We start from the raw sequence: 12,258 nt of genomic DNA, 5'->3' as shown, positions 1-12,258 counted from the left end.
TCACTGTCCACTCTGCCTGTCAAAAAAAAAAAAAAAGAAAGAAAAGAAATAACACATGATCGTTAAAAGAAAAAAAACTTTGCAAAAACACATTACAAAAATGGGTACCTGTAAGTCAGCCAATGCACCTCACTGGCTTGGTGGGTGCACCTCTACATTTTTGTTTTCTATGCATATTCTACAATTTTATATGTCTTTTTTTTTTTTTTTGACAGGCAGAGTGCATAGTGAGAGAGAGAGAGAGAGAGAGAGAGAGAAAGGTCTTCCTTTTTGCCATTGGTTCACTCTCCAATGGCCGCCGCAGTAGGCGCACTGTGGCCGGCGCACCGCGCTGATCCGAAGCCAAGAGCCAGGTGCTTCTCCTGGTCTCCCATGCGGGTGCAGAGCCCACGGACTTGGGCCACCCTCCACTGCACTCCTGGGCCATAGCAGAGAGCTGGCCTGGAAGAGGGGCAACCGGGATAGAATCCGGCGCCCCAACCGGGACTAGAACCCAGTGTGCCGGTGCCGCAAGGTGGAGGATTAGCCTGTTGAGCCACGGCGCCAGCCTTATATGCCTTTCTAAAAGGCTGCCTTTCACTTAAGGCTCAGCCCATAGCTGGTGCTCCTGGAAGACCAGGGCCAGCCAGGGAAAGGGTTTCTCCACGCTGAGCCTGGTGCCAGCAGCACTAAGGGAGGGAGGGGATCAGCCCTGGGCTGTGAGAGCTCTTGAACAGGCATTTGCTGTCATACTCATTAGAAACGTTGGTGAGGAGTCACTGCTTTCTGAGCCCTAGGTCCCTTCCTTTCTGCAGTCCCCTGTGAACGTACACTGAATGCCTGCTTAAGGCCCGGCTGAGTGCTATGTGCTAGGCACAGAAAAGTAAATGGAACGCTGTCCCTGATCCCACGTATAGCAGGGACTCAGACACAGGAACAAGCCACTTACCATTGGAGGGGATGGTTAAAGATCGAGAGACAGGTGCTGAGTGTTCTGGGGCCAGAGGAAGAGCTGTGGGTTGGGTAGGGGTGTATAGGGGAAGCTTCCTGAAAGAGGAGCTTTGAACTATGTCAGGCAAGAGAAGCAGGTGGGAACGATTTCCCAGGCAGAGGGAAAATGTGAGCACAGACACAAAGGTGAGGGACAGTTTGGCTCCTGCAGAGGTGATGAGGAATTTGGTGTCGCTGGAGCAACAACAGTGAGCAAGGCAGTGGGCACAGAGGCGGGAGGCTGGAGAGGTGGGAGGGGGCCCCAGGCCAGGGAGGCTCTTTTGTGTCTTCTACAGGATGCAGCCTTCATTCTCTGGGCTGTGGGGACCTTGGGAAAGCAGAAAAGTGAACTGAATAGATAGTCTTGCGGGGACGATGGCTTAGAAAAGCCGCCGCGTTCTGCTTATTGCCCACTGTTATTTGGGAATAAATGCATTCACTTGTTCTCTTTCAGCAAAAGTGTTCTGAGCACCTTGCATGTGCTGGGCACCGCGTGGGTTTGGGGTTTAAAGTGGTGAAAAGAGCTGGGCTGAGATGGAGTTGATGCTCAGGCAGGAGAGACGGGCCTTGACTGTATGGTTGTAACGGAGTGACGCGTAAACGGAGCACATCCAGGCCTACAGAGCTACAGCGGGCCCAGGCTGGCAAAGGTCACGGAGGAAGTGACCTCACACCAGGCATGAAGGCTGCAGAGGAGCCATACATCTTACGTGGGCAGTTTCCATAATTCACTTGCTGTTAGTCCAGCTGCTAGGACAGGTTGATGCCAGTGTGACCTGGGTGTGCAGAAGCCATGGCAGAAGGGGCCAAATGGTTTTACCAAGCAAATCCCAACAAGTGTGGGGATTGAGGGATTGAGAGGAAGACACAGGTTTCCAGGCAGGGAGACTCATTGGAAAAGAAACCCTACAGTAACAGCAGCCACTTCAAAATGAAGAGGGCGGCATGTGACTTGCAAGGCAAAGGCATCTGCTAGGTCGTAAACCCAGAGCTTTGAACCCCACACCTCGAGGGTGGTTCATGGCTGTTCTGTTTGGCGCAGTTACCTTACAAATGGGTTTGATTTCCTCCAACACACAGCGGGGTGGGTTCTGTAGTTCTGTCCATAGCCCCATCTGCAAGCCTACAAAACAGGCAGGCAGATAGAACAAAACCTATGAGGTCTGTAAGCTGGAGACCACACTCACCACCACGCACCCTGTGTGATCTCACGTCCCTACGTGACCACACCTGGGCGCCCACCTGCCCACCAGACCATGTCCCCTTTGAAAAGCATATAAAAGGCTAGGAGTGCCCCCAAATCGCTCTCTGCCTTCGCTTCGCTGTCCGTGATAAGCTGCTTATAGCTGCTCAAAACCAAATGCTTGCTGCACGTGGCTTTTGACCTGCTTTGACAAGAGCCCACATGGTCTATTAATATGGATATATGAATATATAATATATTAATAACAATGTAGTATCGTATATTAATAATATGTTATAATATTCATATTAATTGTCAATCAAATATTTAAAATAATACATTCATATTCACATTAATAAGATATTAAAGTTGATATTAATATATTTGTGATAATTGAATATTAAATAATATAATAATTAAATATGAATATGAATATATTACTAAGCAAATCGGTAACACCTTGTCTGCATCTCCCCTGCAGTTTGAAGAGAACATCGTAGACATCTGCCTGGAGCTGCTGGACAGGAGCCTCAACTTCCAGGTGGACCCAGCCACAGACTGTGCCCTGCGGGGCAGCCCTGTCTACGTCGGCAGAGTGGTGTGTGCCATGGTGAGGTCCCGGGAGTGCCCAAGGAGGGAGGAAGCTGGGTGGGGGAGCTGTGCCCACTCACAGCTGCCCCCCACCATGAAGGAGTGAGAGAGAGAGGCTCCCCTCACCCTGGCCGTGAAATTTTGAGTGAGGCTGATGCCAAAATGTGGGGAACACGTTTTCACGGCGGAGTGTGGAAATGGCTGGGTGTGGGCCACTGCCGATGTTAACTACAAGTTGCGTTTTTGAGAAAGGCTAAGTGTAGCTCCAGTTGGATAGATGGTCTTGGTTTTTTATCATTTGAGTTATTATTTTTTCTTTTCTTTTTCCCTAAATTGTCTTTGTTCTGAAATATGTATAAGGTCCTCGAGGCCAAGCCCCAGGACAGGAACAGAACAATCAACTAAGAGTAGAACACAAGTCAGAAGAGCTGGCCTCCTCTCCCCTTGCCCGCCCCAGCAAGTCTGCAAGTTCCCCAGTAAAATGCCATCCAGGGGCTCCTGGGTGGCTCAGGCCCGTGGGCTTTTCAGGGCAGCCCACGTGGCACAGGACAAGCACGGGTCTAACCCTCCCACGCCCGGCGTCTCTTCAGATCAACAGCAACGATGACAACGGCGTGCTCAACGGCAACTGGAGTGAGAATTACACGGACGGCCTCAACCCCGCGGAGTGGACTGGCAGCGTGGCCATTCTGAAGCAGTGGCACGCCACGGGCTGCCAGCCCGTGCGCTACGGGCAGTGCTGGGTCTTCGCTGCCGTCATGTGCACAGGTAGGGAGTGGAAGGGACCCATGGAAAGGCAGGACGAGGGCCCCAAGTGGCTCTTGTCCTCGTCTCACACAGTCCCCGCTAGGGCACGTTCCCACTGGAATGCCCCGTCCCTGCTCTCAGGCCTCACTTGCCCAGGCTGATTTCAGAGGATAGTTCTGGAGGGGAAGCTACTCGCTTCCCAAGACTGGGCGCCCTTCCCTTCTTCTGAGCATTTTCCTCAGAAAACTCCCTGGGAATCACCCAGGTTCAAGGCAGAAATGAGGCGAGAGGCCAAGTGATGAGAAAATGTACATACTGAAGCCTGTGCTTTCTGAGCACAGAGAACAGGATTAGTGACGATATGTGCATGCAGGGGAAACGTGCATCCGAGCTGTGAAATGGGCCATGGGCTCAGAGCAAGACAGCAGCCCGAGAAACATAGCCTACATAACCTTGGACTTGGAGCTGTTGAGATCAGAGGGCCTGGGGAGTTAAGGGACGGGGGCAAATGAGAGATCAGCTTTTCAGATGGGAAGTAGACACCACGCGAGTAGAAGAAATTCTAAAAAAAAAAAAAAAATTACATGTGGAGAAAAGCAGCAAATGGAAAAATGAAAGTTGGGTTGTGTGTGGTGAGAGGAGCAAGCAGCAGGAGGAGGTGGGGAGGAAATCCCCAGGGAAGTGACATCTGGAAATGAGTCACACACTGGCGGCGACAGGAGGAGGCCTTTTGCCTCACCCAGGGCCAACAGCTAAGAGCTTGTTCCTGGTCCTCACCCTCACTCTGCCCCCAGCCAAGGCTGGTTCTCAGCTTCGTGGCACGCACACCTGTGATGGACTTGGGTCACAGTCAGGTAGTTATTTGTGTTAGCCAGGGCAGGAGGCCCAGTCAGGCTTCCGCTCACAGGACTGTTGAGTCGAAGTCAGGGAGGCCAGGTGTACCCCTAAGTTGCAGGCTCAGGCCTCCTGTGCGTACATTTCTTGTGGGACAAAGCTTGGTGCAGTTGGTGTTATGTGTGTGTGTGGTGGGAGAGGCATGTATGTGTGTATGTGGTGTGTGTGTGTGTGGTGTGTATGTGATGTGTGTGTGGTGTGGTTGTGTGTATATATAGTATGGTGTGGTGTATGTGTGGGGGTTGTGTGTGTGTGGTATGGTGTATGTGTATGTGGTATGTGATTGTGTGGTGTGTGTGGGGGTGTGGTGTATATATATGGTGGTGGTGGTGTGTGTGTGTGTGTGTGGTGTGTGTGATATGGTATGTGTGTGGTGTGTGTGTATGGTGGTGTGGAGTGTGGTGTGTGGTGTGTGTGGTATGGTATGTGTGTGGTGTGTGTGTATGGTGGTGTGGAGTGTGGAGTGTGGTGTGTGTGATATGGTATGTGTGTGGTGTGTGTGTATGGTGGTGTGGAGTGTGGTGTGTGGTGTGTGTGGTATGGTATGTGTGTGGTGTGTGTGTATGGTGGTGTGGAGTGTGTGTGTGGTGTGTGTGGTATGGTATGTGTGTGGTGTGTGTGTATGGTGGTGTGGAGTGTGGTGTGTGGTGTGTGTGGTATGGTATGTGTGTGGTGTGTGTGTATGGTGGTGTGGAGTGTGGTGTGTGTGGTGTGTGTGATATGGTATGTGTGTGGTGTGTGTGTATGGTGGTGTGGAGTGTGGTGTGTGGTGTGTGTGGTATGGTATGTGTGTGGTGTGTGTGTATGGTGGTGTGGAGTGTGTGTGTGGTGTGTGTGGTATGGTATGTGTGTGGTGTGTGTGTATGGTGGTGTGGAGTGTGTGTGTGGTGTGTGTGGTATGGTATATGTGTGGTTTGTGTGTATGGTGGTGTGTGTGTGTGTGTGGTGTGTGTGATATGGTATGTGTGTGGTGTGTGTGTATGGTGGTGTGGAGTGTGGTGTGTGGTGTGTGTGGTATGGTATGTGTGTGGTGTGTATGGTGGTGTGTGTGTGTGTGTGGTGTGTGTGATATGGTATGTGTGTGTATGGTGGTGTGGAGTGTGGTATGTGGTGTGTGTGGTATGGTATGTGTGTGTGTTGCTCCCATCTCTGGGCTCCCTGAGATATGTGACAGCCCTGGAGGAATCCCCAAGAGCCCCAAACTCCTGAACAGGCAGCCCCCGGCCTCTGTCCAAGGGCCCAAGGAGGCTTCTGTCACTCTGGACAGAGGAAGGCTCGGCGGGAGTGGATGATGGCGTGATCCTGAGTTTCCTCCCCTGCTTGGCAGCTGCCCTATCTGTAGCGGGACGCTTGGACTGCTCAGGGATTAGGAGCAAAGACTCCAACAGCTTTGGTACCCAGACTCTTGGAGATGTGGATGCAGTGGAGATCTTAGTCATTCAGGAAGCAAGGATGAGACTGACGGGCAGAGAACGATGTTATGCAAGATCGAGAGGGAAACTTCTAGTGTGTGGAAATGCCAAGTGCGTGTGCAAAGGGAGAAGGCTGCGTTTGGGTGTGGTTGTCTGGAACAAGGTGATGAAAGAGGTGGAGCCAGGGCTTGGCGATTATGCCCTGACAGCAGACCAATTAAAATGTTTGCAAGATTAATGGCCCTTTAGTGGCTTGAGAAGCAAACACAGCTCGGTTCAGCTACAGCAATCAGCACCAGTCTTCCCCTAAGGGGCTACTGTGTGCTATGCTAATAAATATATCAGTAGGAAAAACTCGTTAACTCATCCTGTGCTTATCGAGTCCTTATGCTATGCCAGGCACTGTGTTCCAAGTATTCTTAGATACAAAGATAGGTGAGATCCTACCTCTATCCTCTACCAAAGTTGAAGTTCAGGACTTAATCAAACTCCTTAACCCAATACAGCTGCCAAAGCACATTAAATTTTCTTCTTATTATTATTATTACTTTATAGCCACAATAGCTAATGTTTATTTCCTGTGCGCTCCGCTGTGTGAAATTCTGACAGTCTAGAGTAGCGATGAAGCGTGCGGACTGCAGAGACAGACGGTGTGGATAACAGTAGAGCCCCTCTGTCTGCAGGAGACACAATCGAAACTGTGGACAGTATCGATGGACATGTTATGTTTTTTCCTGTAACATACATACCTTTGAGGAAACTTAATTTTTTAAAGTTTCCTTATTTAAGAATTTTCACTTATTTATTTGAAAGGCAGAGAGAGACAGAAATCTTCCATCTGCTGGTTCAGTTCCCAAATGCCTGCAACAACCAGGGCTGGACCAGGTTGATGCCAGGAGCCTGGATCTTAATCTGAGTCTCTCATGTGCATATCAGGGACTTAAGAATATGAGCTATCACCTGTTGCCTCCCACGGTGTGTGTTACCAGGAAGATGAGATTGAAAACGAAGCCAGGGTTAAACCTAGGCATTCTGATGTGGGATATGGTATCCTAACCACTGCACCAAATGCACATCTCAGAAAATTAAACTTCAAAATTAGGTACAGTGAGAGATTAATAATAACGGGTGATAAGATAGAACAAACAATAATAATCGGGGTCTTCAAAAAGTTCATGGAAAATGAAAATTATGAAAAAAGTTGTGCATGAATTTCAAAAATTTTGTGCCACAATAAACTTACCTTTTACTTATGTCCATGGACTATTTGAGGTGCCATCATATACTGTAATAAAATTGCTACGGACAGGTGTTTGGCACGGCAGTTAAGATGCTGCTTGCAACATGAGTTTCCCATTTCAGAGTGCCTGGGTTTGAGTCCCGCCTCTGCTTCCAATCCAGCTTCCTGCTGAAGCGCAGCCTGGGAGGGAGCAGGTGATGGCTCAAGTACTCGGGTCCCTGCCATCCATGTGGGAGACCCAGATGGAGCTCCAGGCTCCTGGCCTCCGCCTGGTACAGTCCCAGCTGTTCTGAGTATTTGAAGAGTAAACCAGTGGATGCAAGATCTCTGTCTGTCTCTCTCCTTTTCAAATAAACATAAATAAATAAAATTGTCAGCATCACTTCGCTTGCACTTTGGGGCCATTAATAAATAAAACAAGAGTTTCTTGACCACAAACACTGTCATACTCTGTTAATCTGATAACCAGGATGTCTACTAGGTGACTAATGGGCAGGTGGCATATATAGAGTGGATACAGTGGACAAACATATTATTCCAGGTGGGATGAAGAGGGATGGTACAAGATTTCTGCACGCTAATCAGGATGGTGTGTGATTTAAAATGTATTGTTTACTTCTGGAATTTTTCATTTGATATTTTTGGATTGTGGTTGAATCAGGGTAATTGAAACCGTGGCTAAAGGAAGCTACAGATAAAGGAGGATGCTCTCAATACCAGCACTACTGGTAATTGGCTGAGTGCCCACCGGCAGGTCACTTAGTCTGTGCCTCAGTCTCCTCAGATGTGTGATGGGGGGAGTAGGGGCACCTTCTCCCTAGGGTTACTGAAAAGATTAAGTGATTTTGTATGTGGAGAGCGTCTAGGGTAGTGCCTGGGCACTTAGAGTGTTCCGTAGCAGCTAGGGTTGTCTCATTTGATTCCCCAGATGACCTCATGAGCTAGGTTCTATCATCTCCATTTTACAGATCAGGGAATTAAGCGGCAGAGCTGGTCTTGCCCCCAAGCGTAGCTGGCTCTGCCATCTGTGCTGTGACCATCAGGCTATCCTGCCTCATGCACACTGCTGGCAGCTGCCATTTAGCATGCTTCCGTCACACACTGGCACTTCTACTGTTTCTTTAAAAAGTTGCTTTATTGTTGTATTTTATTTATTTGAGAGACAGGCAGAGAGATTTCCCATCTGTTGGTCCACTCTCCAAATGCCCCAAACAGCTGGAGCTGGGATAAAGCCAGAGCCAAGAGGCAGGAATTCAATCTGGGGTCTCCCACACGGGAGGCAGGGACCCAGTTGTTTAACCATCACTCCTGCCTCTCAGGGTCTGAACTGGCAGGAAGCTAGAATGAGGAGCAGAGCCAGAACCTGAACCCTGGTACTCTGATATGGGACACTGGTATCTTTAGTATCTTAACTGCTAGGCTAAGTGCCTGCTCCCCTTCTGCTATTCCCAATCCTCACAACCCTACAAAGTAAATATCATCGTAGCCATTTTATAGACGAGAAAACTGAGGCTTAAAGTGACCGTGTAACTCTGCCTGACTCTGCAGCCCTCCTCCTAGTGTTGCCTTTTAAAATGTCCACATATTAACTTCAGTTTCCTATAGAAAAATCACAGGCATCTTGGTGTGCATCAAAGATACAGTTACAATCTTTTGGGCAAGCTATTTCCTTGGCTCCATTTGGTAGATTGTTACCTGGGGATTTCAGGGAACCTGGGGTTTACCCTTCCCGTGCTCAGCACCAGCCTCTCCCTTCCCACCAAGCCCCTGGCCAGTGGGCTAGTTCTGGCCTGACCCTCCTCTCCCAGACAAGGCTCAGACCTGCAGTCCTCAGCTGAGACGTAGCCTGGATGCCTTGCGTGACAGTGATGTTCTGTTGTTCTGAAAATTCTTCCCCAAAGGGTCAGATATAAACAAGCCTCATGTTGAATGATTCCATACAGTGAAAGCACTGGAACTGACAAATCCATGGAGATACAAAGTAGATTCGTGGTTGCTTAGGGCTGAGAGGAGGGGATAATGGAGTGATTGCTAATGGGCATGGGCTTACTTTTTAAAGATTTATTTATTTATTTACTTGAAAGGCAGAGAGAGAGAGAGAGAGAGAGAGAGAGAGAGAGAGAGAGAGAGAGAGAAACGTTCCCTCTGCTGGTTCACTCCCCAAATGGCCACAACAGCCAGGAAAGGGCTGGGAACTCCATCTGGGTCTCCCACATGAGTGATATTTGGGCCATCCTCCACTTCCTCCTCAGAATCAGTAGCAGGTAGCTGGATCAGAAGCAGAACAGACAGGACTTGAACCAACACTCCCATAGGAGATGCCATGATACTGGCCTCTGGGGTTTCTTATTGATGTGTTGAAAATGTTCTGGGGGCTGGCACTGTGGCATAGTGGTAAAGCCACCGCCTGCAGTGCCGGCATCCCATATGGGTGCCAGTATCCCATATAGGTGCCAGTTCGAGTCCCGGCTGCTCCACTTCCAATAGCTCTCTGCTATGGCCTGGGAAAGCAGTAGAAGATGGCCCAGGTCCTTGGACCCCTGCACCTGTGTGGGAGACCTGGAAGAAGCTCCAGGCTCCTGGCTTCAGATCGGCACAGCTCTGGCCGTTGCAGCCAACTGGGGAGTGAACCAACGGATGGAAGACACCTCTCTGTGTGTGTGTGTGTGTGTGCGCAACTCTGACTTTCAAGTAAATAAATAAATCTTTATAAAAAAAAAAAAAGAAAATGTTCTGGAATTAGATAGTGGGGATTACTGCACAACCCGTGAATATAGTACAATAGTACAAAGCCCTGAATTGTGCACTTTACAAGGGTGAATTTCATGGTAGGTAAGCTGCTTCTCAAGAAAGTTGTTTAAGAAAAAGCCAGGCATCCTGGGCATGTGTGTTGCCTGTTTTTGCCCACAGCTGCATTGGGGCAGGGAATGGGGGCAGCAGTGGCTTGGGTGGAGGGTTGGAAGACACTCATGTGTGACTGTGAGCAGGTCTAGGGCACCATCCCCTCTTCTGTGAAATAGGGCCTGGGCCTGGGAAGGGGATGTGGGAACTGCTGAAGGAGATAGGGATGGGCCTTCCCTGTCCAACACCACTTATATGTCTTAAGTTTGTTGGATCTCCACTCAGGACTGGTCTTCTATGCAGTGTCCTCTGCTTGAAACTATTTTTTTAAACCCCTAGGCTCCCTATCATCTAAGCTTTTTTTCTAACTCACTTGGGTGGTGGTCTCTAGATCTTAATTTCAATACAGTAGCTCTTGTTCTCACTGTTTTTACTGAGCCCTGCATCCCAAAGAAGGAACCTGGGCCAAGAACCTGGTGCATTATTTTAGCCTAAGCTTTCTTTAGATCCCAGTCCAATTGCTCCTTTGTGCAATGCCTGGCTTGGACACAAATCTACCGTTATTTTCCATTGATTTATGAGACATCCAGATTGTATGGAATGTTCCCTGTGAGGGTTGTTGGTTAATACATGACAAGTGTTTAGAAAGATGTCTGGCACCTGGTCTGCTTTACATAAGTGTTAGCTGCTATAATTAGTCTGGGACTGTTTTATGCTCTGCCTCTTAGGTTCCGGACCTTTTCTGGATCTCATTCAAAAGGTGTTTTTAGTCATTCACCAGATTTACATTCCAATCCTCCCTGCCACGGTTCCCCCTCCTTGTTTTCTTCCTCTCTTGGAATGTTCAGAGTTAAGTACATCATATTCCTCATTTCATGGCATGACCATAATTGGTCTGTTTTGGGTCTCTCTTGCTCTTTTTTTTTTTTTCTTTTAGGATTTATTTATTTATTTAAAAGTCAGAGTTACAGAGAGAGAGAGAGGTCTTCCATCCAATGGTTCACTCCCCAATTGGCCGCAATGGCTGGAGCTTCACCGATCCGAAGTCAGGAGCTTCTTCCGGGTCTCCCACGTGGGTGCAGGGGCCCAAGGACCTGGGCCATCCTCCACTGCTATCCCAGGCCATAGCAGAGAGCCAGATCGGAAGTGGAGTACCCGGGACTTGAACCGGTGCCCATATTGGATGTTGGCACCGCAGGCAGCAGCTTTACCAGCCATGCCACAGTGCTGGCCCCCCTCTTTCTTTTTTAAAAATATTTATTTATTTATTTATTTGAAAGGCAGAGTTACACACAGAGAGAGACAGAGACAGAGAGATCTTCCAACCACTGGTTCACCCTCCAGATGGCCGCAACGACCAGGGATGGGCCAGGCCAAAGCCAGGAGCCAGGGAACTTCATCCAGGTCTCCACATGGGTGGCAGGAGCAGAAGCACTTGGGCCATCTTCCTATGCTTTTCTCAGGCCATAAGTAGGGAGCTGGATCAGAAGTGCAGCAGCCAAGATACAAACTGGTGCCCATATGGGATGCCAGCATCACAGGTTGTAGCTTAACCCAATGTGCTACAACATCAACCCCCAGGCCTCCATTTTTAAAAATACTAAGCTAATTCATTTCCCCCTTTTCTCCCATAACCCATTTCCATTCTCTTCCTCCTACAGTAGATGAGCGTTTTAATTTGTTTTATGTGTAGCATCGTTCTTGAATATTTTCTCACCAAAAAGTAAATTGTTGAATCCATGCATTATTCTAGTATGTTTTTGGTGTCATAGGACATGTTTTCCTCCCTTTAGAAGTTCCATTGGGTCTTTTTCTTTTATTTACTTACTTACTTTTTTTTTTTTTTTTGACAGGCAGAGTGGACAGTGAGAGAGAGAGAGACAGAGAGAAAGGTCTTCCTTTGCCGTTGGTTCACCCTCCAATGGCCGCCGCTGCCGGCGCGCTGCGACCGGCGCACCGCGCTGATCCGATGGCAGGAGCCAGGTGCTTCTCCTGGTCTCCCATGGGGTGCAGGGCCCAAGCACTTGGGCCATCCTCCACTGCACTCCCTGGCCACAGCAGAGAGCTGGCCTGGAAGAGGGGCAACCGGGACAGGATCGGTGCCCTGACCGGGACTAGAACCTGGTGTGCCGGCACTGCAGGCGGAGGATTAGCCTGTTGAGTCACAGCGCCGGCCCTTTTATTTACTTACTAATTCATTCAAAAGGGAGGGAAAGAATGACAGATAGAACTCTCTCTCTCTCTCTCTCTTTTTTTTTTTTTTTTTTTTTTGACAGGCAGAGTTAGACAGTGAGAGAGAGAGAGAGAGAGAGAAAGGTCTTCCTTCTGTTGGTTCACCCCTCAAATGGCTGCTACGGCCGGCGCCCTGCGCCAATCCGAAG

At 48.9% G+C, this 12,258-nt stretch overlaps 1 protein-coding gene across 1 annotated transcript in view; it reads left to right on the top strand.

Annotated features, from left to right (window-relative positions):
- TGM5 (transglutaminase 5) overlaps positions 1 to 12,258 on the top strand; it is a 36,661-nt gene that overhangs the window by 11,229 nt on the left and 13,174 nt on the right. The window contains exons 6-7 of the mRNA XM_062206635.1: positions 2,634 to 2,762; positions 3,334 to 3,511. Of these exons, the coding sequence (XP_062062619.1) occupies positions 2,634 to 2,762; positions 3,334 to 3,511 (307 nt within the window). The remainder of the gene's footprint in view (positions 1 to 2,633; positions 2,763 to 3,333; positions 3,512 to 12,258) is intronic.

Source organism: Lepus europaeus, chromosome 11 (genome assembly GCF_033115175.1).
Source record: "Lepus europaeus isolate LE1 chromosome 11, mLepTim1.pri, whole genome shotgun sequence".
NCBI classification, from domain to species: Eukaryota; Metazoa; Chordata; class Mammalia; order Lagomorpha; family Leporidae; genus Lepus; species Lepus europaeus.
The sequence above is the reverse complement of the archived record's forward strand: the minus strand, read 5'-3'. Positions and strand labels throughout refer to the sequence as shown.